Below are 24074 nucleotides of genomic sequence, written 5' to 3' on the forward strand. Positions count from 1 at the left end.
GTTTCAGCAGAAAACAATACTGTGTTGAAAACTTACAACAAACGGATTAGACATGACAACTCTGAGACCTTTGTTGACTCCCCCAGCAGCTTTTTGTTGCCTATATCAGCAGAGAGAATACCTCTCTGGGATGGCTGAATTAACACACCAGTTTTATCTTTCTATCCTCCCAATTCCCAGCATGACTGGCCTGACTCTAGCTGCCTTCTGTTTTCATAAACTTCTCCTCCTCCCCACTCTGCTCTTTAAGTACAAGATTGTGCTGGCTTTCCAAGAGAGCAGTCAGGAGATGGTAATAGAGGGGGGAAATTCTTACAAATCTTCCTTCCTTCCCACATAAAAGTGCAGGACACACTTATCAAGCAGATGTCAATCAGCAAAGGCCTTTGGGGGCCAAGATTCAGGGGAAGTAAATCAAGCAAGCTGGCTGCAGCCAGACTGGGATGTGACCTGGCACAGCTCCACATCTCCCTGCAGCACTGGAGGGTGTGTGCCCTGGACTTCACATAGGATTTCTTAGAGAAACCCAGCAGTGCTGACAGCTCCTCTTGGCAACCTTGCCTCCCAACTTGGATTTCAGTGGAAGCATTTGGTTTAGTGGGAGGCTGGATAGGGATAGTGCAGTGTCTGAGGGGGCAAAGAGATCACTAAATCTGATTTGCAAATATTACCCCATGCCAAGCAGACCCCTATTCCAAACAAGGCTCATGCCTTACAGAGTGCATGGAGCACACTAATGGAATTACTGTGTTTCAGAGTCCAAAGCAAAGCAAGCTGCTGAATTATGCAGGGCCCATCATGGGTACTGTTAGGAAGTTAGAATGAAGTCTGGCAGGGCAGGAGGTGGCAAATGTCACAATAGCTCTGTGGAGGGTGTTAGCCTGGTCTCTCCCTAGTCCTACAGGGATATTTCTTCATTTACATGATGGCTGTTCCCAGGATTGTTCCCTGCTCTCTCTGATCCAGCTCTCTGAGCAACAGTGGCAACTTTTTTTCATCCTTAGGGGTGATGTTTGCCTGTAGAGCTGATCACTGTCCAGTTTCTCCCATTCAGCTTTTCCCAGTGCTTACTCCTGACCTGGCTGTGAGATTTCCCTGAGGGTGCTTTACAGCTCAGTGTGTGTATGGGAGTAGCAGTAAAAATCCAGTCAGAAATGCTTTTTTCCTCGATTGCTTACCCTCAATTAGGTTCTCCCAGACCTCAGGGTCTATTAAAATACTGTCTGCAAGCCAATACAGACTTGTTCCACCAGGAACTGGCTTGCTGTTAATACTGGACCCACCTGGCTTTAGGTCAGTCTGCATTGCCTCTTCTTGCCATTTTTAGCACATTCCACTGAACTAATCAGTGTTTTGTGCCTTGAGGGGCTGACAGGGAGGGACAATTTACAGTGTCTGTGCAAGTTGTGCTTGACTGGGTAAAATTCAGCTCCAGCAAGAGCTATTGTTAGAGTACATGAATTGTTTCTACTTTCAGCAGCACAGGGGAAGTCAGGCTGTTTCCCAGTGCTGGTATGGAGGGGTCCATCTGCATGTTCCCATCGCTGCAGTGGGTGTGTTTGGAAAGCCTTTTTAGAAGACAAAGCTCCGTTGTCCCCACAAGGGCTCCCCAAAGGGTGACTTCACACCCCCTTGATCTGTGAAACTGCTTAAATGCAAAGTCACCGTAGCTTTCACTGCAGAGATTTTCCATGGATACTGCTGGGAATCTTAACCTGGGAATTTATTCTTCTTTCAGGGAAATCTGTGTGGACACTATTCCACAAAGTATTTTATCTGTAGCTGGTGCTGCTGGAAGGAGAGGATTTATATGACACTGTCTGTGGTTTCCTGTTGGAGTGCAGCAAAATTATTCCCTCAGATTGGACTTCTGCCCTTCTTCCCTAGGAAAGAATCCCAAGGCCCAGTGTGGAGAGGAGCACACAGATCCCTCTTGGAGCCCATGTCAGCAGTACAGGGAGCGATTGGGAGGGTGTCAGAAATGTGATGTGTGACATGAGCCCCAGTGAAGTGTTTGCAGCAGCCTTAGCTGTGACTGGCCCTGTGCAGGACGAGTGTGTGCTTGAGTTTACCCTTTCCCTGGAGCTGTGGTGCCTGAGAGCTGTTGTCAGCAGCTCTGCAACACCTGCCTTCCATACCTTATCCTCACCAGGTAGCATTTCTGTCCCCAGGTGCATTTGCACAAGCAGAGTCAGAATTGGACTGTTCCAGCTGAGTCTGTCCTGGTGTTGCCTTCTTAAGCCCTGAACAAGCTTCTCAGGGTACTCAGGTACATGGGAATGAGGCTGGGAATGCCCTGAGATTCTGGGAATGAGGCTCATGAGGTGCTCAAAATAACACAGTCCCTAGCAGTACGTGCAGTCACTCACAGGACAGTTGTGTTGAGCTGGGCTCGATGCCATTGCCAGGGCTCACATGGGGATCCAAGCTCTTTTCTCTTGGGATGCTGACTGAATGTGTTTTTGGCAATATTACCTTCTTTGGTGGGCTACTAGAATATGTTTTGGGTCAAATTCAGCTCCTAGGTGTGAAATCTAGCAACTAAGGTTAAATAAATCTTAATGAGACTTCCAATGTTGCCATTAGCTGTGTTAGAACAGCTTTGTGAGGAGCCATTCCCAGAAAGTGATAAATGTTCTGTACAAGCTGCAGTGCAGTTAAGTGATCCCACCTGCCCTCTCATGAGGAACATCATGATAATATTCAAACCCTTTGAGGAACCTTCAAGAAATTCTGGGAATCAGCATCTCAGCCAGGTGCAGAGTGAGACAAGACACAGTTAATGATGTTATCTTTCTGTTGATGCTCGTAACCTTTATTTGGTCACTGCTAGAAAACAGATACAATTAATTCCCTTTCCTCCCTCTGGATATTTTAAAACTTGTGGAGTGTTACGATTTTATTTATTTCTTTTCATGTAACTTTTGCTTGCATGAAGCATTTGTGGTAGTTCCCATGACTGAATAATCTAAATCAGCAAAAGGACTCTCTTATTACTGAAACCCTGTCTATAGGAGGACTTGTGATGATCTTTCAATGTTAAGCAAGTTGGTTTTTTTTTTTCCCTGCTAACCTCTTAGCATTTTACTGCAGAGGGAAAGCCTCTAGTCAAAAACTCATTTTCATTTTTACCAAGTTGATGCTTTCTCTGTCTCATGTAAGATCCAGGCTTTTACCAGAATATCAAGGAAATTTAAGATTTTTAACTTTAGGCAAACACAAGATAATTTAATGCAACAGACAGGAGAGAGGTCCAGCACAGATGTCTAATGTGTTAGTTTTATTTAAAGATGGTCTGTCAGTGCTAGAGTAAGAAATGTTCTTTAAAAAAAACATCAAATAAATAAATAAATAAATAAATAAAAATAGGAATAACTTTCTGTTGAGGAGCTTAGAAAGCATCTGGCTTTCATCTTGGGAGGAAGGGGTACTGTAAAGCATTCTTCAGAGCAGGGAACAGGGAAGTTGATCCTAATTTCTCCGGGAACCTGCGAACCAAACATGAAATAAATGTTGTTAGAATCTGTTTTTGTCTTGGTGCATGTCACCATTGTCAGCAGTGCTTTTGAAAAACCAGCACTAGCTTAAATACTGGGCTCAGATTAATTCCATTCTCAAACTGTGTCTTTCTAAAGACTTAAAAGGGAAGCTGTTCCCTCTCTGTCCCACGGCACAGGAGAGTTAAATTAAAAGAGAGTAAATTAAAAGTCTGTGCTATTCAGGGAAGTGGCTTAGACAGGACTCACCATTGCAACCCATCCCACTCAGGGAGCCGATCCTATCAATCCTCCTCCCAAAACAGCCAGAATCTCTCATCATCCTGGGCATCTGCAGCCCCCTCAGTCTCTTGAGGAAGGGGTTCCTGTAGGACAGAGGGGTGTTGGGTGCGATCCTGGGTTCAGCCTTCTGGTTGTCACTGTCATCAATGAGTTCTGACTGGATCTCCTCTTGGGTTTTGGGCTCTTGCAGGTCAGGGTTGGACTCCAGGGCTTCAATCATTGCAAACTTATCCTCCAGTCTCTCCAGCAGAGCCTGCAGGAGAAGAATTAAATTAATGAAACTCCTTGTTTTGTGGTCATTTGCTAACTCTTCCAGTGATTCTGTTCTGCATTTATTGATGGTCCCATAGCCCACCCTAGGGACTGACAGGTTGAATCCTGGCCTTACTGGTGGTGGTTGGGCTCTGTCCTCTGCATTATATTTCCCTGTTCACAGTAATTCCATCTATGGGAAGACACAGCTTCACCCTGTGAACTGAGTGAAGCTGCTTGCCACCATGTGTGTCCTACTGGCAAGGTTAGAAGATACTTTGGCAGAGGAGAGGGTGCAAGATGTGGGTTGCACAGGGAGATACCACTCAGCCACCCATGGTACAGTCTGAGAGAACCTCTAGCCACACAGCCCGCTCCCACATTCCCAGAAGTTGCTGATTTGTCACCCCTGGCTATTTCACTTGGAGAAGCTCTTGGTGTTTTCATTAATCTCTGTCCCAGGGATTGCAGGATTGCTACTGCTTAAAGTAACTGAAAATACCTGTATGGTAAAATCATGTGTGATTGCTTCCTGGGTACCATTTGTAATTTGTAAAGCTTTGTGTCAGATAAACTCCTCAAGGGCAGCTCTAATTCCCAATTAGAGGAATGTAATTTCCCATCTCTGGAATATGAATAGAGAGGAATGAGCCTTATGGCTTGCCTGACAGTGAGTGCATTTGGAAGCCACTCTTCCTGGCTGCTGAAAACAGCCCAGAGGCAGCTTTAGCTTCAGTTGTCCTTATTAGCTCAGGGAGTTTGTTCTTAGGGCCTGAGAACAGCTTTGAGAAGCTGGGCACTGGTACCAGCCCAAGGAAAGGTTTGAGCTTTCAGATCCCATCAGAGTCTCAAGTTTGTACTGTGCTGTAACAATGGATTTTCTTTATAATTTATTAAAATTCTTAGCTGGTAACTTTATAGCTCTGGAACAAGACACACTAAATGATTGTTATTCCTCTAGTAATATTTCTATAAGTTTGTCTTTGGGTGCTCCACTTTGCCTCCTCATCGTCCATACACAACCAGATCTCTCAAATTCATAGAGCTAGAGCCACATGGCTGCCCTGTGGAGCAGGGATAGACAGACAGCAGGACAGACAGGACCCCACCTCAAAGTTTTCTGTTTGTTCTTACAGAGCTACTCTGATGATTTTTTACTTCCCTGGAACTTTGTTCCCAGGCAGATGTATCTTTAAAAGAAAAATAACTGAAATGCCAAAGCACATATCCTACAACATCCCAATTTTGGTTCCTACTGCTGTCCAGGAGCTCAGGTGAACCAAACAAGGGAAGATATTTCCCTACAGAGCTTCTCTGAACCCCTTTGTAGAGCTGAGGCTTTGTCCCCTGGCATGGGATGGCTGATGCGGTTATTGCAGTCCAGTCATGCAAAAGGAGGGCAAAGCAACCAGCTCACACTCCAAAAGCACACCTCACACCCCAAAAGTTTAAAATGAGAGTGCTCACCTCCATGCTGGCCAGTTCTTTGGCAGGGCTGAGGCTGTGGATAGGGTTGGCTCTGCTGGGCTGGAGCTGGATGAGCAGCAGCAAGAGGAAGCCATAGAAAAATGAGCCTTTAGTGTCCATGGCGCTGCCTTGGTTGGGAATGGGGAAGTTCAAGCTGTTTCTTCTGAGATGTCCCTTCAAGTCTCTCTCTTCCTTGTCCTGTTGTCTGCCTTCTGAAGCTTGTCTTTTATACTCTTTGGGTGATCCCTGCTTCCTAGGTTATCAGTGGGTTTATCTTGGGCACATTCCAGTCCCACTGCAGGCATGCAGCTCTGTCAAGGGAAGATTCCCTTTATTAGCTGTCATTAGGCAGCAGCTGCTGTTGCTGAGGAATGTTTGTCACAAGTCAGTGATTTCATGTCACTCCCCCTCCTCTTGATACCAGGAGCTGTGATTACATAGTCCAGTTGGAAATTCTTAGCAATTCTCTTTCAAGAGACCCCTATGGTCAGATTTACAGAGATGGGAAACAATCCCAAAACTCCTCTAAACTTTGCTCAGTTAGAAGATTTCCATAAGGAAATTGCCTTTTACAGGGGAAACAACAGGTTTATTTCGTGAAGAGTCAAGAATGAAGATAAATTGACTTTCAGGAGGTGCTTTCCTTCTATATATGGAATACGCGCGGCCGCCGCACGCCACGGAGTGTGCTGAAAATCCCAGATTTTTTTCCCATTGCTGCTGAGGTGATCTCACCACTGAGATTTTGTGTTTTACCAACAAGGGCAGCACCTCCATCTGCACCTCAGTGCACGCTGAGAGCGAGTGGCTCCAGCCCTCAGCGACAACGGCGTCGGCACCGCTGAAAAGCGTTAATGTTTATTAACAGCCAAACGTTTAAATAATGGGATTTCTTTAAGAATTGATGGTAAGGCTTGACCCTGCATCAATAAAATTTAAAGAACAATCAGTCAGATTCAGCATTAATCTTCTTTTACAAGAAACTTGTTTGATGAGAATTTAAATAGATAGCTTTTGGTGTTATTCAGAAAGGTATCAGAATTTTTCCCAAAGAAAGAGTGGGTGAATTTGTGTGTATGTGTGTTTTGTGAGGAGTTAAAACAAAATCTTTAATTTAATATATCAAAAAAAAAAAGTATTTATTTGTTTTGTTACATGCTGAATGTCTTAAAATTAGCTAGCAACTGCCTATTCTTAAATAAGAAATTACAAAAGTACAGAAATGCTTCAAATTTCTCTTCCACTGTTGTCATTGTGCTTAGAGTATAAGTAAAAATTAATCTTTTTACAGAAATGCATGAGTTCTAAATCGTGAAGCAATGGCTTTTTTTTACATTTTCCTAATGTTTCTTGTTATTTTAAATTGAAACAACAACAAATTATGAGTAAGTTGAATGTCAGTCTAGTAATAATTTGTTGACTCTTTATATGAACATAGATCTTGAAAGAATCTCCTGAGTACACTTTTAAAATAATAATAGAATGATAAAATATTTCCCATGTCTTCAATGTCTTAACATGGTGTTTATGTACAAACATGTGCACATACTGTTCACATGATCAGCTCCCAAAATTATACTAGAAAGGACATTCTCAAGGTTGTGAAGTCACACTCAAATGCTACTTTTGCTATTTTTTCCTAATACATCCCAAAGTCAGCCTAACTCTGCATGTGTTCTGATGAAGTATTTTATTATAAGAGCTCTATTTTTCCTCAATGTTTTTCTTTTCAGAATATGGAGGCAATACCAGTTTTTTTCCTATTATTATGTGCTCCAACACTTTCCTATTTTAAAAAATAGCTAAGATCCTGATAGCTTCATTTTTAAAATTAATACTCTGTACTGCAGTGTCTGTATAATTTGTTAATTAGTTACAAGTATTCTCTTCCTGCTGCTCTTGCTGTGTGTATGTTTGTGCCAAGGTGTTTGTTTGTTTTGTAAACTGCAAAAATGGGAGAAGATAAACCAGAATTATTCATTGATTTTGAGTGTGGAATTTAAGATAATTAGAATCTGTTATTGTTGTATTTCTTGTTTCTTTCCTTTCACACCCCCCTACACACTAAGTATTCTCTACTGCTCGCTGTGTACAAAAATACTTGTAGCTTGCTCTGAGTTCTCCTTTGTGTCTGTTTTTTGGGGTTTTTTTTTTGTACAGCAGCCCCTGGAGCACAAACCCAGCAGCAAGAAATGTGAGAAATACAATATTAAAATCTCAGATGTGAAATATTTTGCTTTGAGTGACCTGTCCCTGTGAAACAATCTAATTTCCCACAATTTTAGTCATTAAGTTTGACCCCGAGATTGTCCTTTCTTTACTGCTTCATTCCTTTTCATCTTCTGTGTTCCATGGCAGATAAATAAGATGCAGCAGCATGACTTCAGCCTCAACAATACTTTTCTAGGACAGGAAGTTTTGTGCTGTATTCCATGTACAATGCACTCAAGTGTAGAGATGGGATTAAATGATTGCCCAGCACAGCAGCAGCTGTATTCTCACAGCCAAATTCTGCCCTCAATTATCCATCTTGCAGTTCTGCTAAAGCAGAAATGTCAGAACTCAGCTCATCATTGTTAAAGCTATAAAAGTCACTTGCTTATCTCAGTGTTATCACCTTGGTAAATTAATATGAACTTTATATTAATTATATAAAGCAGTGGAGAGTCAAGATCCAGGCGTTGCCCATGCTCAGCTGGACATTTTCCTAGTGAAATGTCTGCCTTGGCAGGGCAGCAGGGTCTTCTAAAAAGTTTACTGTGACTGGTTTTAGGGTTGGGAATCTGGCCCATTTCCCCCTTCCCAGGGGATGGGATGGGAGGTGTGGTGACATGAGGCTGCCTTAGAGCAGCTCTGGATGCTCAGATCAGAGAGGGAGAGCACCAAGGGTTCTGCTGGCAGCCCATGTGTGGATCCTGTGGTGACGATGGACAGAGCTCAGCTGAGGTGACATTGTCCCTTCCCCTGCAAGACGATGCTGTGTCCTTGTTTTTCAGCCCTGTAAGGCTAAGGACCACAAACCTGGGGGCTGGCACCATGTGGGTTCCATCTGCTGATGGATGGAGCTGCCCCAGGTGCTGCCCTGACCTGCTGCACATCCTGCCGGTGGTGCCTGTTCTCCTACTGCCATTCTGAGCTGGAGAGTGTGAGCTGCTTGTACACAGCCTCCTGCTCTGAGGAAGAGGCTGCAATTGGATTCTTTTCATCTCCCGGTGACCAAACCTTCGATAAAACTATGCCACATCCCACCCAGGCTCTCTCCCTGCATGTTAGTTAGCTTGAGAAGGAAATTAATAGGTGAGGCCATCAGACAAGAATCAAAACACAAATATAAAAATGTCTGGTCATCCTGCAATGAAGTGCTGCCTCATTTCTCATTTTTTCCAAGGGGAGAAATTAATTTTCGGATTGTTTCTCCCGGTGATGGTGGTACATTATCTCTGAGCTGTCCCTTCCTCTGCAGAGCGCAGGCTGCAGGGAGCCCCGGGGCCATTGGCGTCTGTCCCGGGTGCTGAAGCCTTCTCACCCCTTCTCCTGCAGCAGCAGCGCTGCCAGGTGTATTTTTAAAGCCTTGGAGCCCCTCTGCCTTTAGAAACCCCCCTGTGCCAAGCCTGGCACTGATGCGGCTCAGCCCATGGTACAGCGGCGTGTGTAGGACAGTACCTGGAATTAACCCCTATGCTCCGGGGGGGATTCCTGAAGCCATCGGGAAAGGCATGGCTTTCTCACTGCCACGGTCCCATTTCAGTACAGTGTGCAGGGTCACTGACAGTCCTGGAAAGATGCATCCAGCATCCTTGCTGCTGCTTTCAGCAAGCAAAAGGCTTTCCAGGGCGGGTGGGATGTTCTAGGCAGGGTCAGGATGGAGCCCTTAAAGCAGAGGGAGACGAACGCTCTGGAGGGAGTTTTGTATCCTCTGACCATCTGCTAAATGATGACCGGACCGAGCTCCTGTGCCCCGGTACCCGCAGGGACCACACCTCTGCACCGAGCTCCTCTGCCCAGGGCATAGCGAGCAGCAGCACAGAGCCGGGACCTGCATCCTAACCCTATCCCTGCCCCTATCCCTGCCCCTATCCCTATCCCTATCCCTATCCCTGTCCTTATCCCTATCCCTATCCCTATCCCTATCCCTATCCCTATCCCTATCCCTATCCCTGCCCCTATCCCTATCCCTATCCCTATCCCTATCCCTATCCCTATCCCTATCCCTATCCCTATCCCTATCCCTATCCCTATCCCTGCCCCTATCCCTATCCCTATCCCTATCCCTGTCCTTATCCCTATCCCTATCCCTATCCCTATCCCTATCCCTATCCCTATCCCTATCCCTGCCCCTATCCCTGCCCCTATCCCTGCCCCTATCCCTATCCCTATCCCTATCCCTATCCCTATCCCTATCCCTGCCCCTATCCCTGCCCCTATCCCTGCCCCTATCCCTGCCCCTATCCCTATCCCTATCCCTATCCCTATCCCTATCCCTATCCTTATCCCTATCCCTATCCCTATCTATTCTTTTCCCTATCCTTATCCCTATATCCCCCTCTATCTCTATATCTCTATCTCTATCTCTATCTCTATCTCTATCTCTATCTATCTCTATCTCTATCTCTATCTCTATCTCTATCTCTATCTATCTCTATCTCTATCTCTATCTCTATCTCTATCTCTATCTATCTCTATCTCTATCTCTATCTCTATCTCTATCTCTATCTCTATCTCTCTCTATCTCTATCTCTATCTCTATCTCTATCTCTATATCTCTATCTCTCTCTATCTCTATCTCTATCTCTATCTCTATCTCTCTCTATCTCTATCTCTATCTCTATCTCTATATCTCTATCTCTATCTCTATCTCTATCTCTATCTCTATCTCTATCTCTATCTCTATTTCTCTCTATCTCTCTATCTCTATCTCTATCTCTATCTCTATCTCTATCTCTATCTCTATCTCTATCTATCTCTATCTCTATCTCCATCTATCTCTATCTCTCTCTATCTCTATCTCTATCTCTATCTCTATCTCTATCTCTATCTCTATCTCTATCTCTATCTATCTCTATCTCTATCTCTATCTCTATCTCTATCTCTATCTCTATCTCTATATCTCTATCTCTATCTCTATCTCTATCTCTATCTCTATCTCTATCTCTATCTATCTCTATCTCTATCTCTATCTATCTCTATCTCTATCTCCATCTATCTCTATCTCTCTCTATCTCTATCTCTATCTCTATCTCTATCTCTATCTCTATCTCTATCTCTATCTCTATCTCTATCTATCTCTATCATGTAGATTCTGCATTGTTTCTTTGCCCACGGATGTCTGTCCTTCTATCCCCGTTCTGCCCGGAGGGAGCTCAGCTGCCTCCTGCCAGATCCCTTTAGAAGCTGAGGTGCTGCACTGGAGCCTCTGGCTCCAGGCTTTCTGCCCCACAGGTCACCCTGCAGGAGCTGGGGGTCTTCTGAGTGCAGCAGCTGCTCCAGAGGGACAGAAGTGCCCTTAGCCATCTCTCCTGCCTGGCACCAGCTCTTCCAGTGATTTCCTCTCCCTTCACTCTCCATCACTGTTAGGAAGGAGCTGATGCAGTGAAAGAACTTTGCACTTTCAGCCTGTTTGCTCTGCCTCAGACACACAGGAGCTGAGAGCTGGGTTGATTTCCCCTCCAGGGGGCTGAGGGATAGATCATTTCTCTGTGAAGGAGACAAGTGGGAGGAATTAAAAGTGTTCATCTGTCTGCAGCAGCTCTTGGGACAGCAGCTTTTTCATCTCTGTATACAAATTTCTGTGCTATGTGAGTAGACCATGTCCTGAGACTTGGGTTTAGGAGATTTTCCTTCTTTGAAAGTTCCTCTGACATTGTCACCAAACCCTTCCCTTACTTTTCCCTCTGTAAGAGGCAGAACAGCAGGCTGGGTCCTTTCATTCACTGCCTGGATAATATTAAAACAATTTCACTAAGCCTCTGCCTTCTGCCCTCTTCATTTGCTTAGAATGGAATGAAACCAGCAATATCAACTGGTGTGGGACAGTGATTTTTGCATCCAGCTGTTTTAACAGCTGGCAAGTGGGTTTGTTTAAAGCAGCACAGCAAAGAACCTGGCAGAGAAAGGAGATGTGTCTTTTGAAAGCACAGTACCTGAATGAAGGATGATGTCAGGTGAGAGGGTTATTGTTGATAGAAAATGAAAGCAGATCTGGGTGAGGATGTGCATTATCCTCAATTTTGTGTGTACTGAAGACAGGAGTGGAGAAGGATAAAGCAGTGAGACTGAACAGGATCTGTGTGATGATCAAGGGGAATAAATAAAACTGTCCCTCTATTAATAAACTAGCCAGAAGTGAATATTTGATGAGACCAAACCTCAATTGCTGTCTAACATCACTTAAAATCAGGTACATCAAAAGCACACATATTTGAGAAGATATCTGCTTGTTTCTTTCCATGTAGGAGTTCTTTTATTGGAGGCTTTTCTCCTCAGCAACTGCTGTTACCCTGGGCTGTAAATTCATGCACTGCTTCTTAGCAAAGATGGAAATGGCACAGCTCAAGATGAGCTTCCCTCATCTGAGTGGCATCCTCACTTCAAAGCTTAGCTTTGATTATTTAAATGCTAATAGAACTCAGCAAATTACCTGAATTACAAACACACCTGGCTTCAGTCCTGGGGATCTAATTATAGAGCCTTTAATGTGAAATAAATTGTTCTTGCTTTGAGAAAAGTGCCTTTTTAAAATGTTTCCACAAAATGCCAGGTGATGGCACATTACCAGCTCAACCTCTGTAATTGCAACTCTTATCTGTTTCTTATTCATCTTCTGAAGGATTCTGTTCACAAGTGCTCACAGCTCAGACTTCAACCAACTCTGAACTCTTTTATTTTTGTGCAAATAAACTTCACTAGTGCTTGTCCTTCACTGGGTTTTCAGTGAAATTTCAACATTAAAAACCCTTTATGTCTGTGAGATCCTCCCTGCTGTAGAATTACTGGGAGCTGTGAACAAGCTTTAGGCTCAGATTTATTAGAAAGGAGGCTGTAAACCTCCCATTAGCACCAGCTCTACATTGTTTGACACCCTGATGGGCTCTGGGGATTATTAACCTTTCCACCACAGGGGCTGTACCTGGGTCAGCCCCTGGGGTAGCACACCTGAAGAGGGACTCCAAGAAAGCTGGATGCTTTCTGTTGAGCTCCCCCAAGTAATCTGCTTCTTCTTAGCCTAAGTAAATACTTGGTTTTAAGCCATGTATAGACTAGCTATTGGTATGGAATTATGCTGGAAGAATAACACAGTTTTCATTCTGGACTTTAATTCTTTATTTGATTAGTTTAAATCTTAATTTTCTTGTTATTTTTTTTCCTTAGGAAAGGCAATTCAGAGTGTAATAAATTCATTATGGACTAATCCATCAGTGGAGAGCTGTCTATATTGTCTATGCATGTGGCAGCAAATAGTTTTCACAGCTGCTGCTGCTTTGTTAATAAAGTTAATTTAAACAGATTAACTAGCAAACAACATAAGACCTAACCAAAAATGTTAAACAAAGAAGCCTTCAGGATATGTTTTTCAATTTTCTTCTCAGTGCTTTGAAATACCTGGATCTGCCTATGGAAGAGTAGGGTGCCTTTGAATTTCCTTCAAAGGAGGGTAGTATTGTTTTGGGGTTTTTTTGTTTGGTTGGGGGTTCTTTTTTTCTTCTTTTCTTTTTTTTTTTAATGAGTTATACTACTAAGAAAAATTTGTTTTTCTCCTTCAGTGGCAGATCTAAACACAGACTAGTGATGTCTGCTAAGAGAGCTGCCCTTTGTTCAAACTGTGGGGCAGAGACTTGGGGCTTTGTGTCCTGGTTTGTGTTTAGCAGACAGCAGCCCTCAGAATCACTCCTGAATTCTCATGTCTAACTGCAAACTAGGGCTCTGGTTTAGGAATGAAATATGAACAAATCACACAGCAAACCTTGAAGCAAATTCATTACATTATGGAAAACAATTTATTATCTGTGATATAATGAGACTTGTTCATTTATACATTCAGTAAACAAACAGTACAAATGTATTTTCTGTAATTAATTTTCAGATAGATGTTCACAAATAACTACTCTGATACAAACAGGCAGTAGAGCAAAGGTGTGTTCTGTTGGCCAGGTGTATCAGGGGAGAGGTGTGTGCATTTGTACATCAGGTAGAAAGCGAGGGGTGCTTTGAAACACCACAATCCTGTCAATAAAGATGAATAAGTCATAGAAAGATAACCATACAGCATTACACACATGGAAATTAACTGGTTTCTCACTGTTCTAGTGGCAGATTAAGCTCCACTGCTCTGCTCAGAATTTGGATGGAAACAAGTATTCCCTGTGCAGCTGGTGAAAAAGCTCTCTCATCTTCTGATACAATATGAAATGCTTACAGCTGACTCAGAGGAAGGAGGGAAAGCAAGAAAAGCAGAGGTGTGGCATTCACAGATTTTAAGTCTACATCAGTGAATTCTGAGGAAGGTAAAATAATAAACTGATAGGAAAGTAAAACTTACTTTAAGGCACCATTTCCTTGAAGCTGAATTAATGCTGCTTTTTTGCATATTTCTGTAAGTTATACATGAATACACAGAGCAGCAGCCTCTGCCTTTCTCTTACCATAGCAGAGTCAGCATCCTAGTCCACTCAGTGACCCAATTCTGTCTAGTCTGACACCAAAACAGCCCCTGGAGAGCCCCTTTTTTCTTCTGCCTTGGTATCTACGGGACAAACTCAGGAGGTCACTGAAGAATCTCTGGATCGCGCCGTCACCCATGGAAACGTTCTCGGGCTGGTCCCTGGGGTTTGGGATCCACTGGAGTTCAGTGTCTTGCTGATCAAAGACTCCTGCTGGGATCAGCTCATCCTGCTCATGGTCCCTCTCTTCTGAGACAGGGGGCTGCTCCAGCTCCTCGCTTAGCAATTTGGCCAGACTCTGGGAAAAGGGAAGAGAAGAAGGTGGAAAGGGAAGAGAGGAGAGGAGAAGAGAGGAGAAGAGAGGAGAAGAGAGGAGAAGAGAGGAGAAGAGAGGAGAAGAGAGGAGAAGAGAGGAGAAGAGAGGAGAAGAGAAGAGAAGAGAAGAGAAGAGAAGAGAAGAGAAGAGAAGAGAAGAGAAGAGAAGAGAAGAGAAGAGAAGAGAAGAGAAGAGAAGAGAAGAGAAGAGAAGAGAAGAGAAGAGAAGAGAAGAGAAGAGAAGAGAAGAGAAGAGAAGAGAAGAGAAGAGAAGAGAAGAGAAGAGAAGAGAAGAGAAGAGAAGAGAAGAGAAGAGAAGAGAAGAGAAGAGAAGAGAAGGAGGGGTTTGGGGAACTCTCATTATTTCCATATAAGCCATACTCAGTGCTAAGTTTGAGGATGTATTTCTGAGCTGTCAGACTGCCAGTGAAGTCTTTCCTGGAATTGGGCTCATGGGATAAATGATGAAAAATTTGAAAAAGGCCTGATAAAGTGTGAATAAGGAACAAGAAAAAAAAATAGTTGATATCTAAGAGAATTAATGCAATGGCAGGAGACGTGCTGAAATTGGTTCTGAAGGATTATGTTATGCATTTCTTTGCACACTGGCAATTCCAGCTCCCTAGTGCAGAAACTGAAATGTTTTTCTTAATGACTTGGAATTCCTGCACAGGCAAATACACATAGGTACACACACACACTTTTTCTTCTATTTTACAGTAGTCACAAGCAGGGACTGCATTTCTGCAGAGCTGAGGAGGAGATCCTGCAGGTACAGCCCATTAATTCCTTTTTCAGCTAAAACTGGGGGCTTCAGGGAGGAGCATTCAGGTGACTGCTCTAGGGCTTTAGACCACAGTCCTTCCAGAATAATTTCTTTTACTCCAAAAACTTATTGCTACACTCAGTAACAGGATGAGCCTAAATGTACAATCCCCTAACTGAACCCACAGGGAAAAAACCCCAAATATTTTCATTTCAGTTGCCTCATGTGATTAGAAATTTAAATCCAGTGATCAATCACTTTAGTCTCCTCCATTTAACAGCTTTGTGTCTGCCCATCTCAGCATTCCTGCTGTCATGATGTCTCTTTTAGATGGTTTGGAAGAAACAGAGCTCATCTGACATGTCTAATTCCTAAAGAAGAATCTCTTGAGCAGCCCATCACTTACCTGCAAGCTGGAAATGGATCTGGCTCCTGCCTGGTTTTGACTGACAACAAGCAGCAGAAGGAATCCAGGGGAAAAAAGAAGTTTCAGATTCATTTTGGTGTCTCTGACTCCTCTTCCCTTAAGTGTCTCCAGTTCAGTGTTGCTCTGTGTCTCCAGCTATCAGCATTTATATCTTCCTCCAACCCCTCCCAAATCTACCTTTTGAGTTCCTTCTAGAGCAAGGATTGGTTTGAGGTTTTGATCTGTTTTCATCCACCCAGGAGGAGGAGGAGGAGGAAGAGGAGGAGGAGGAGGGAAGAAATAGTTCTCTTTTCTGGTGGTGAATTAAAGGAGCATTTTCCACTTAGGCAATGCAGCATCATTCTGCTGCTTTGGTGCCACTGATGTACAAGAGTGAGCAGAGCTCTGTGTTCCTTGGGCTGACTGCTAAACCTTTCTTTTTCATCCAGAGAAAAACAACTGTGAGAGAACCATAAATTGAGAAAGGAGGTGAATGCTATCCACCACACATTCACCTGGCTCCTTTGTCACTGTCAATGCACCAAACCAGAGTGAGGGGCTAGGAAAACAGGCTGTGTAAGAACTGAGTGTTATTACTTAATAATGATATCACAACATTATAATATAACTTATTAATATGATATTATTGACTGAAGAGGTGAAAGAGTGTGGAGAAGAAGGGAAAAATCAAGTATTACAGATATGACAAGTTGCAGTGGTTATTGGCCTGAATGACTGTGAGTGTGACCAAAACCAGACTGACATGCACAGACAGCTTCTACAAGGCTTAAACTGAGGAAGAAATTCCTCTTTCCCTGGATCCAGCTTAAAATAGTTCCTTTATGTTATCTTTCTCAGTCTCTTGTACACAATTTATATTAAATTTGCAATCAGTCTGAAAGGAAGAACAGGCTTGAAATCTGGCTTCACTGAAAAATGGAAATGTTCCTGAGTATGCAATAATACTTCTTGCCCTTTCATGGCATTTTTGCACCCATGTGATGCACAGAGTTAAAGGCCATCAAGCTGGATCTCAACAGAGAAAATAGAAATTAAGGACCATCTGGCATTTTTCATCTGATATTTGACTTACTGAAAGCTTGCAAACCAGTTTTCAGTATCAACTTGCTGAACCTGGAAGCTTGGAAAAATAATTCCGTGATGTGCCAGCAGGTTTAATGTTTTCAATGTTTTTTCATGGGCAGATCAGTTTGAGGCATAATTTTAAGTGTCTCTAGAAATGGGTGTTGTAAGGAAACAGCTTAAAAACATCCCTCTGTGACAGAAGGGATGTCTGATGTTATTATATTGTTGGGTTTTTTTTGTTCTTGATGTTTGTGAAAAGCACATTTGATATGAATCTTATTAGTAAATGAAATCATCATCCCAGAGGTTTGAGGTGTGCACTTGTCAGGGTAACAACACAGCAAGAAAAGGTCAGAGCAGTTTCAGGTTCATCTTTTCCCCTCTCCAAAAGCCCAGGATTGTTTTGTTGCTTTGATTGGCTTGTCACAGGTCTGTATAATGTGGATAATAAATCTTCTGGACCTCAAGATCTCTGAAGTTGTTCTGGGGCTCTGCTGAATTGTCTCTGGTTGCTGCTGGACATTCATACACCAGTACAGTCCTCATCTATGACTATGTTGGTAAAAGAATAATTAAGGCTGGACAGGGCTTCTAGAGGTCTGTGGTGCAATCTTGTGCTAAAGCAGAGCCAGCTTAGACAAAATTTCTCAATGCCTTGTCAAGCTGAATTTTGGAAACCTTTAAGTAACAGTGATTTACTAATATCTACTTGGAATTTTTCCTGTTGCCATTTGTGTCATTGTCTCTCAATGCACTGCAGCTGGATGCTGTCCATAAGAAAAAAAAGAAAAGAACAAATAAGAACAAAAAGATGTTCCATCTCCCCAGACAATGCCATTCCATGGGATTGTATTTCAGAGTGCTGCATAACCCAGGCAGCGAGGGCAGCTTCAGTGCAGGTAACCCACAGCTGGGTTCAGTTCAGGTTTGGTGCAGTGGCAAGTAGCTAGAAACAGAAATACACCCAGCAAATGTCTCTGCTTTACATTCCAGATCTTCTCAGGGCTCAGATGAGCATCAAACTCAGTGTGTGAATATTCACAGAGATTTATCATTGAGGTGGTGCAGCTAAGACAGAGACTTCAGCACAAACATCAGCCTAGGAGAAGGGAGGAAACCCTGAGGACAGCAGAAAATATTTTGGAGGTAGGAAATGGCTTTGTGTCCCTTTTTTGAAGTGTTCCTTTGTGTGGCAAGTCCTTCATACAGGATGGAAGGAAGAATCAAGAAGGCAGCAGGTTGTGTTGCTCATCTCCAACAACAAATTGTTTCCCAGCTTCCTGAGATATTTCTCCTGTATCATCAGAAATCTGATTAAAGAGCAGGACTGGGCAAACTATTCCTCTGGGGATAGATTCTGATCCTGGAATTGTGTGATGTGTGTCCTCATCCTGTGAGGAAGCTGAGCTCTGAAGCTGATAGCACATCTTAGGCTTAGGAAAGGTATCATGAGAGCACTGCTGCAGTAACTCATCTCCCTCCTCCCTGGCTCAGTGACCCCTTTAGCCTCCCTCTCCTCCCCAGCTGCTCAGGCCAACATTCCCTGCCTGGCTGAAAGGGCAGTGACGTTTCTGCAGTGCTTTTGTCACAGTGGGATCTCAAGCTGGCACCAGGGGCCCCTCACTGAGGCTTTAACATTTAGCTCTGACATCTGCCTGGTGTCCCCCCCCTGCCCTGACCCCTCTCTGCCCACTGCTCTGCTCTGGGGTGTGCCAAGGATGTATTTGCTTTGATCTGTTCTGTGCTCACCAATTAATGCTCACTGATCTCTTTGAATGGATGGAGAGGGGATGTTTTCCTCTCCAGCCCTTTGGCAAAAGAAGGGCCCAAGGCCAGCTGAGGACAAGGAGGGCAGCAGGCTGGTGTTTAGGAGCAGGTTGTAGGTGGTTCTGGAGAACTGGGTTTTGGTCTCAAAATTTTAGTTTTAGGCTTGTTAGGCACATTTATCACCTTCCTCTGATGCTAATGAAGCCCAGCAGGGAAGCTGCAGTGATGGAGAGGAAACAAACTGAGGAATTCAGAGCAAAGGCACAAGAGCCTGGTGAGAGGCAGAGGCCTAAAGAAGAACTCACATTCCACAAATCCTCACCACAAATCCTCATCTTTTTTGGCTAAGATTCATCTCTAGCAAAATGAGCATCAGTTCATCTTGTTTTGGAAAGGTGGGAATGTCTACATGGACAAATAGATATTCACATTCCAGCCAGGACATGGATTAGCTGTGCTTCTAAACCATGTAGGTCTTTTTAGTCCTGTGGCAGCCATTCTTGCTTCCCCATGATTTTTAAATTGGATCTCAGAAATTCATGGGCTGATCTTGCACTAAACTGCTCAGAATCCAAATTTTTCCTTCTCTGTGTTTTGTGAGACACCTTTGGTGCTTGGTCTGAGGTCTGATTTGTCTACATGTTATTATTGCCTTGCTGTAGAAAGGCTGGATTTTCCATGGGAGCAGCTGCACACAGGGAAGTTGTGGCATCAGTCTGCACTTCCTAACTTCTGACAGGAGAAAGAGAACCCTTTGTGGGCAGCGTGGACATGGCAAATCCCCAGCTGTTTCCAGCTATTTACCCAGCCCAACCAGAAGGTCCCTCCTGTGAGATCCCATCAACATCTTTTGGTTATTGAGGTGTGTGGTGACCTCTCCTGGTGAGCAGAGAACGTGCCTCAAGTGTGAGAACAACTGCTAAAACCAGAGAAAACACACCACACACACCGAGAGGTTTCAGTAAAATGATTACTTCATAGTCAAAAACACTGCATGCATTACAACAAGGTTCTGAGTGTCTCTTTTTGGGGGGTTTAGCCATGGAAGTGTGAGTGGCTGTGTTTTGGGAAGGCCCTTGGTATATGTGTGTGGTATATGAATGGTTGTGCTGAAATTTCAAAGTTTGAGTGTCACATGGATGGCTGAGTTTAGTTTAACACTAGATATCTTAATCTGGACTCTCATGGTGGATTTTGCAGAATGTGAGTTTGTGTAAGAAGAGACAAAGGTATTTCTTAAGCATTTTGTCTGGGATAACTCTTGCCAGGTTTTTCTTTGCAGCTCAGCTCGTCCTGGCATGGCTGGGAACAGTGTCACCAGCGCCCATTGATCAAGGTTTTCTTGCCAAGCAGCCAAATCAAGGGGCAAGAGGTCACACTATCCCATTGTGCTATTTATTGCTGCATGCCATTTGTCAGTGTGGAGCGTGCAGAAGGTGAAGCCATTTCTAGAAATGGCCAAACAGCTACAGGAATGAAACAGCTCCTGTCCTAGACATTGCAGGCTTGTTTACTTCCCTTCTCCCTCCCCTAATAGACTGGTGATGCACCTAAAAATAACCTAACTAACTAAAAATGTGATCATTACATAAAGCCTGTCCTCCACAAAACCCTCAGCAGATTTTGTTCAGCCTGTGAGAGTGGCACTGTACATAACCTCAATTTTGTATTCCCAGAGCAAGGTCCCAAGTGTCCAACAGTTTTTGACACATCTCAGATTTGTGGAATGTGCCTGGCTAGAGAGTGTTGTAGGTCAGTCCCTGTGTTTTGAGAACAGGGAGATAAACTACCCTGATTTTTGTCTGGGATTCGTGCATGTATTCTTCTTCCTACAAACATTTATGGTCCTTTTCATCAGTGCTGCCAATCAGTTCAGGTACAACTGCAAACTTGCACGTACCCACTCTTGCTAATTGTGATTAGAAGGCAAATCCCTCATGTCAAGCACTGCAGTTTGTGCCAGGATGGCCTCCCTGGAATTCTGCAGTGGATGCACATTGGGCTGTGTGTGAACAGAGGGCACCTTCTTGCCTTGGGTGGGTGAGCTGCAGTGGGAAGGATGCAGCTTCATCCAGAGCTTGGGGAAGCTGCTCTCTCTCTCAGGAGCTCAGCGTGGCTGTGGTGGCTCTTATCACCCACTGTTCTCAATTTGACAACTCTTCTTTGTTTTCCCAGAAAATACTCACGGTGATTGCCAAGCTTCTGGAAATAGCTGAAACCTTTTGTGGTGGAGGGTGGCATGGCAGTGGGCCAGAGGGGCAGGATATTTTAGCTGTTGCTTCTCAGCCCAGCGTGATTGGCGAGCAGCCTTTCAAAAACTTAACACTCCTAAAGCTGTGATAAGGTGCTCAGGCTGCAGGGCTGGAGGCTGTGTTCATGCTTGAGATAAAATCCGGTGTCAGCACCACACTGACACCTCCCCTGTCACACCAGGCACCCCGTGGTCCTGCCATTCCCACCACCCTGCAAAGCCTCAGCACTGGGGGATCAGGCCCTGTGCTGCTGTCCCCAGGGGCTGCACAGCTCCCTGTGCCCTTGTGGTGACATTGAGCTGCTTGGAGGGAATGCTGTGGGGTGGAAGAGATTTGTCACCAAGGATTGTCACCCACAACTTTGGAGTCAACCCCTTTCCCTTGGGATGCGCTGTCTGGATAAAAGAGTGGGGCAGATAAAAGGGGATGTGCAGAGCTTCCCCCTGGGGATGCAAACACCAAATGCATTCCCTGAAACAGAAATCGTGGGCAGGCAGTTAAATCTTCCTGTGGATGCTGAGGAAAGCAATGATTTCTCCCAAGTTGCTTACAGTCTCACTCCATAAAAGTTAATTTGGAGTCAATTGGTTAGTGTCTATGGGCTGGCAGAGTTTTCTGGAATTAAATAAATTAATTAAAGTAATTTATGGGGGCAAAAGACACATTTGTGTTAAACAACTGAATGCCACTAGAAAACTGAAGCCTTTGCAGCTCTGCCAATGGGCAGGAGAATCATTCCTGTAATCAAAATAGTTTAATCACTGCAAAACCCAGAGTTTAAACCCCTCCTTCAGGATGAGGGCAGCTTCAAAGGCTTCCACCTACACGTGTGGTGTCAGCTTCAGCTCACAAAATCGCTCCTTTGTAATGGCAAGCTGTGTCATTCCCACACTTTCAATGGATTTATATGGATGGGGAAAATGAGCAGAAATTTTCACCAAGGCTTTCAGTTCACCAAGTCATTGGAAAATTGAGGTTTCTAGTTAAGTTAATATGACTGTGAACCAGACTGGGATCAAGAAACTGGTTGTGCTGATCAGCTGCACAGTTACAGCTGTAGCTCTCTCTCCCTCTCTCGAGATGTTTCAGTCCAAACCTTGAAAGATTTTCAACCTATATGGGACTAAAATCCCTACTGTTATAAATGTTACAGCTCTGTTGATGCAGGGAAGGCTTTGGCTGATTGCACAAATAAAACCATTGACCTACAGCTCCCAGTGAGCACAGTCAGCTTTGTGTGCCACTCAGCAAATAGCATTTCTACAGTTTGTTTGTACTCAGGGGAGCAGTCAGGGCTGAGCAGCAGCAGCACATGGAAGGGTTGTGCAGTGTGTCTGTGTGTCCCTGAGAGGCTGCAGGAAATGTTGGACTCATTTTCCTCCATGGTCACCCTTAATTCAGACCTTAAACACCCCAGGTAACATCGCTGTGCCCCTCTGCTCAGAGCAGAATGGCCAAGTCTAAGTTTGATCTCTGAACTTCCTGGGAGCAATTTATTCTGTGTATCCATTCACTCCATCCCCCCAGACCGGGCTCTATCTGCTCTGATTTTAAAGTTGGATGGGAAAGGTATGCAAGAATAAGCAGTAATGGGAAGGTGGGGTAAGAATACAGCCACACAACCTGCTTTCTATAGAAAATATATTTTCAGTGCTTTCTGAAACATGGGAGAACCCTCCAAAGGGCCTTCATTTCAGCACTCAAAATCCATCTCTGAAAAAAACTGCTTTATGAACAGTTGCCTGTGCTTTAAATGCCTTAACTGTTTTGTGAAAACCAACACATCAGTATGGGCTGCACAGACAGAAGCCACAGAACCTCCGAGGCAGAAAATGCTTTTAGTATCCCTTTCCCACTGGAGATTCCTCACATAACTCCTGTGTTGTTTGACCAAGAGGATTTGCTTTACCCTGTCACCTCCCCGAGGATAACAGCACATTTTCTGCGTGGTGTTGAAGTGTGAGGACCATTGTGAGCCATGACATCATATCTGAGGCCAGAGCAGAACAGGAAATGACCAAGAAGGCCTAAAATATTGGCCATGGGAAGAATGAACATTCTTTGGCCTAGATAGGTCAGATGCACCTGACAAGTCTAACAGGACAAGGAGATCTTTCACACTTTAGCACATGATGGTATTTTAGTGCAGAGAGAGGGTTTGTAAGAGGCAGAGGTGAATCAGGGTGCAAATCCTCCAGATGACACACTAAATAAAATGAATGCATAGATGACACATAAATAAATGACAATAAAATAAACCCTCTAGATGACACACTAAATAAAATAAATGCATAGATGACACATAAATAAATGACAATAAAATAAACCCTCTAGATGACACACTAAATAAAATAAATACATAGATGACACATAAATAAATGACAATAAAATAAACCCTCTAGATGACACACTAAATAAAATAAATGCATAGATGACACATAAAATAAATGACAATAAAATAAACCCTCTAGATGACACACTAAATAAAATAAATGCATAGATGACACATAAATAAAATAAATGACAATAAAATAAACCCTCTGGATGACACACTAATAAAGCAGAGCTGCTCTCACACAGTGAGGAGTAAAGGCCTGAATAACTACACTGCTCCAATTCTGACCTTTATTTAACTTCAGTAGGCTTAAGATGAATTCTGGGTCCCAACTTCCAAACACAGCTAGAACAGTAATTCCCCTCCAGATAAATCAGAAAAGACACCAATATTAATGGCTATGGCTTTTTTGGGAAGTGGAAGGGAGGGAAGGTAGTAATAGGAGAAAAACAGCAAACTTTCTTTTCTAGGAAATTTAATGGTGATTTGCAAAAATAAATCATTATTGGATCAAAAACTGAATTTTCAACTGATTTTGTTTTCAACTGAATTTTTAACTGATGTAAACCAAAAAATTAGTCAGTTTAAAAAAAAATAATTTTTAAAAAGGGAGTCAGGGAGGTTTTTAAGCTAAATAATGTGTGAGGTCTTACTCAGTGGGTTACAAAGCTGAGGACTTTTTTTGGTCCATGGTTCCATGGGTTGATCACTGAAGTCAGAGCCAAGATGAACCTTTGAATTCATGGGCTGAGTCATTTGGACTCATTTTTCCCACAGCACAGGAAACCTTGATTAAAGTCCAAACAGACCTGACTTGCAGGTAGGTTTCATGTTCTCTTGCTGCTGGTTTTGTAGGCACTCACTTCTCCAAATTGCTAGAGCACATTCACTCTGTTCATCTTTCACCATGGATCAAGTATTGAGAGCAGAATGACTTTTAAGTCTTTTTAGACTTTTAAGACTTTTTAGATTTTTAAGACTTTTTAGACTTA

General features: G+C 43.5%; 2 protein-coding genes across 2 annotated transcripts; both read right to left on the reverse strand.

Annotated features, from left to right (window-relative positions):
- Window positions 1-3388: 3388 nt before the first annotated feature.
- On the reverse strand, window positions 3389-5618 carry NPPA (natriuretic peptide A). The gene is made up of 3 exons (XM_023940622.2): window positions 5499-5618; window positions 3747-4032; window positions 3389-3488 (listed from the first exon to the last, which is right to left on the reverse strand). Exons 1-3 carry the CDS (start codon window positions 5616-5618, stop codon window positions 3472-3474), a joined length of 423 nt encoding a protein of 140 aa, XP_023796390.1. The 3' UTR covers window positions 3389-3471.
- A 7855-nt stretch (window positions 5619-13473) lies between these two features.
- On the reverse strand, window positions 13474-15884 carry LOC111938706 (C-type natriuretic peptide 1). Its single transcript, XM_023940602.2, has 2 exons — window positions 15643-15884; window positions 13474-14453 (listed from the first exon to the last, which is right to left on the reverse strand). Exons 1-2 carry the CDS (start codon window positions 15733-15735, stop codon window positions 14148-14150), a joined length of 399 nt encoding a protein of 132 aa, XP_023796370.2. The 5' UTR covers window positions 15736-15884; the 3' UTR covers window positions 13474-14147.
- Between the last annotated feature and the right edge of the window lie 8190 nt (window positions 15885-24074).

Source organism: Cyanistes caeruleus, chromosome 22 (genome assembly GCF_971803275.1).
Source record: "Cyanistes caeruleus chromosome 22, bCyaCae1.hap1.1, whole genome shotgun sequence".
NCBI lineage: Eukaryota > Metazoa > Chordata > Aves > Passeriformes > Paridae > Cyanistes > Cyanistes caeruleus.

Bases quoted from the DNA above. Each gene is read 5' to 3' on its own strand.
- NPPA (XM_023940622.2), bottom strand. From the start codon at position 5,618: ATGGACACTAAAGGCTCATTTTTCTATGGCTTCCTCTTGCTGCTGCTC. The intron at 4,033-5,498 runs GTGAGCACTCTC...CTTCTCCTGCAG, and splicing joins AAGAACTGGCCAGCATGGAG to GCTCTGCTGGAGAGACTGGA.
- LOC111938706 (XM_023940602.2), bottom strand. From the start codon at position 15,735: ATGAATCTGAAACTTCTTTTTTCCCCTGGATTCCTTCTGCTGCTTGTT. The intron at 14,454-15,642 runs GTAAGTGATGGG...CCCTTTTCCCAG, and splicing joins GATCCATTTCCAGCTTGCAG to AGTCTGGCCAAATTGCTAAG.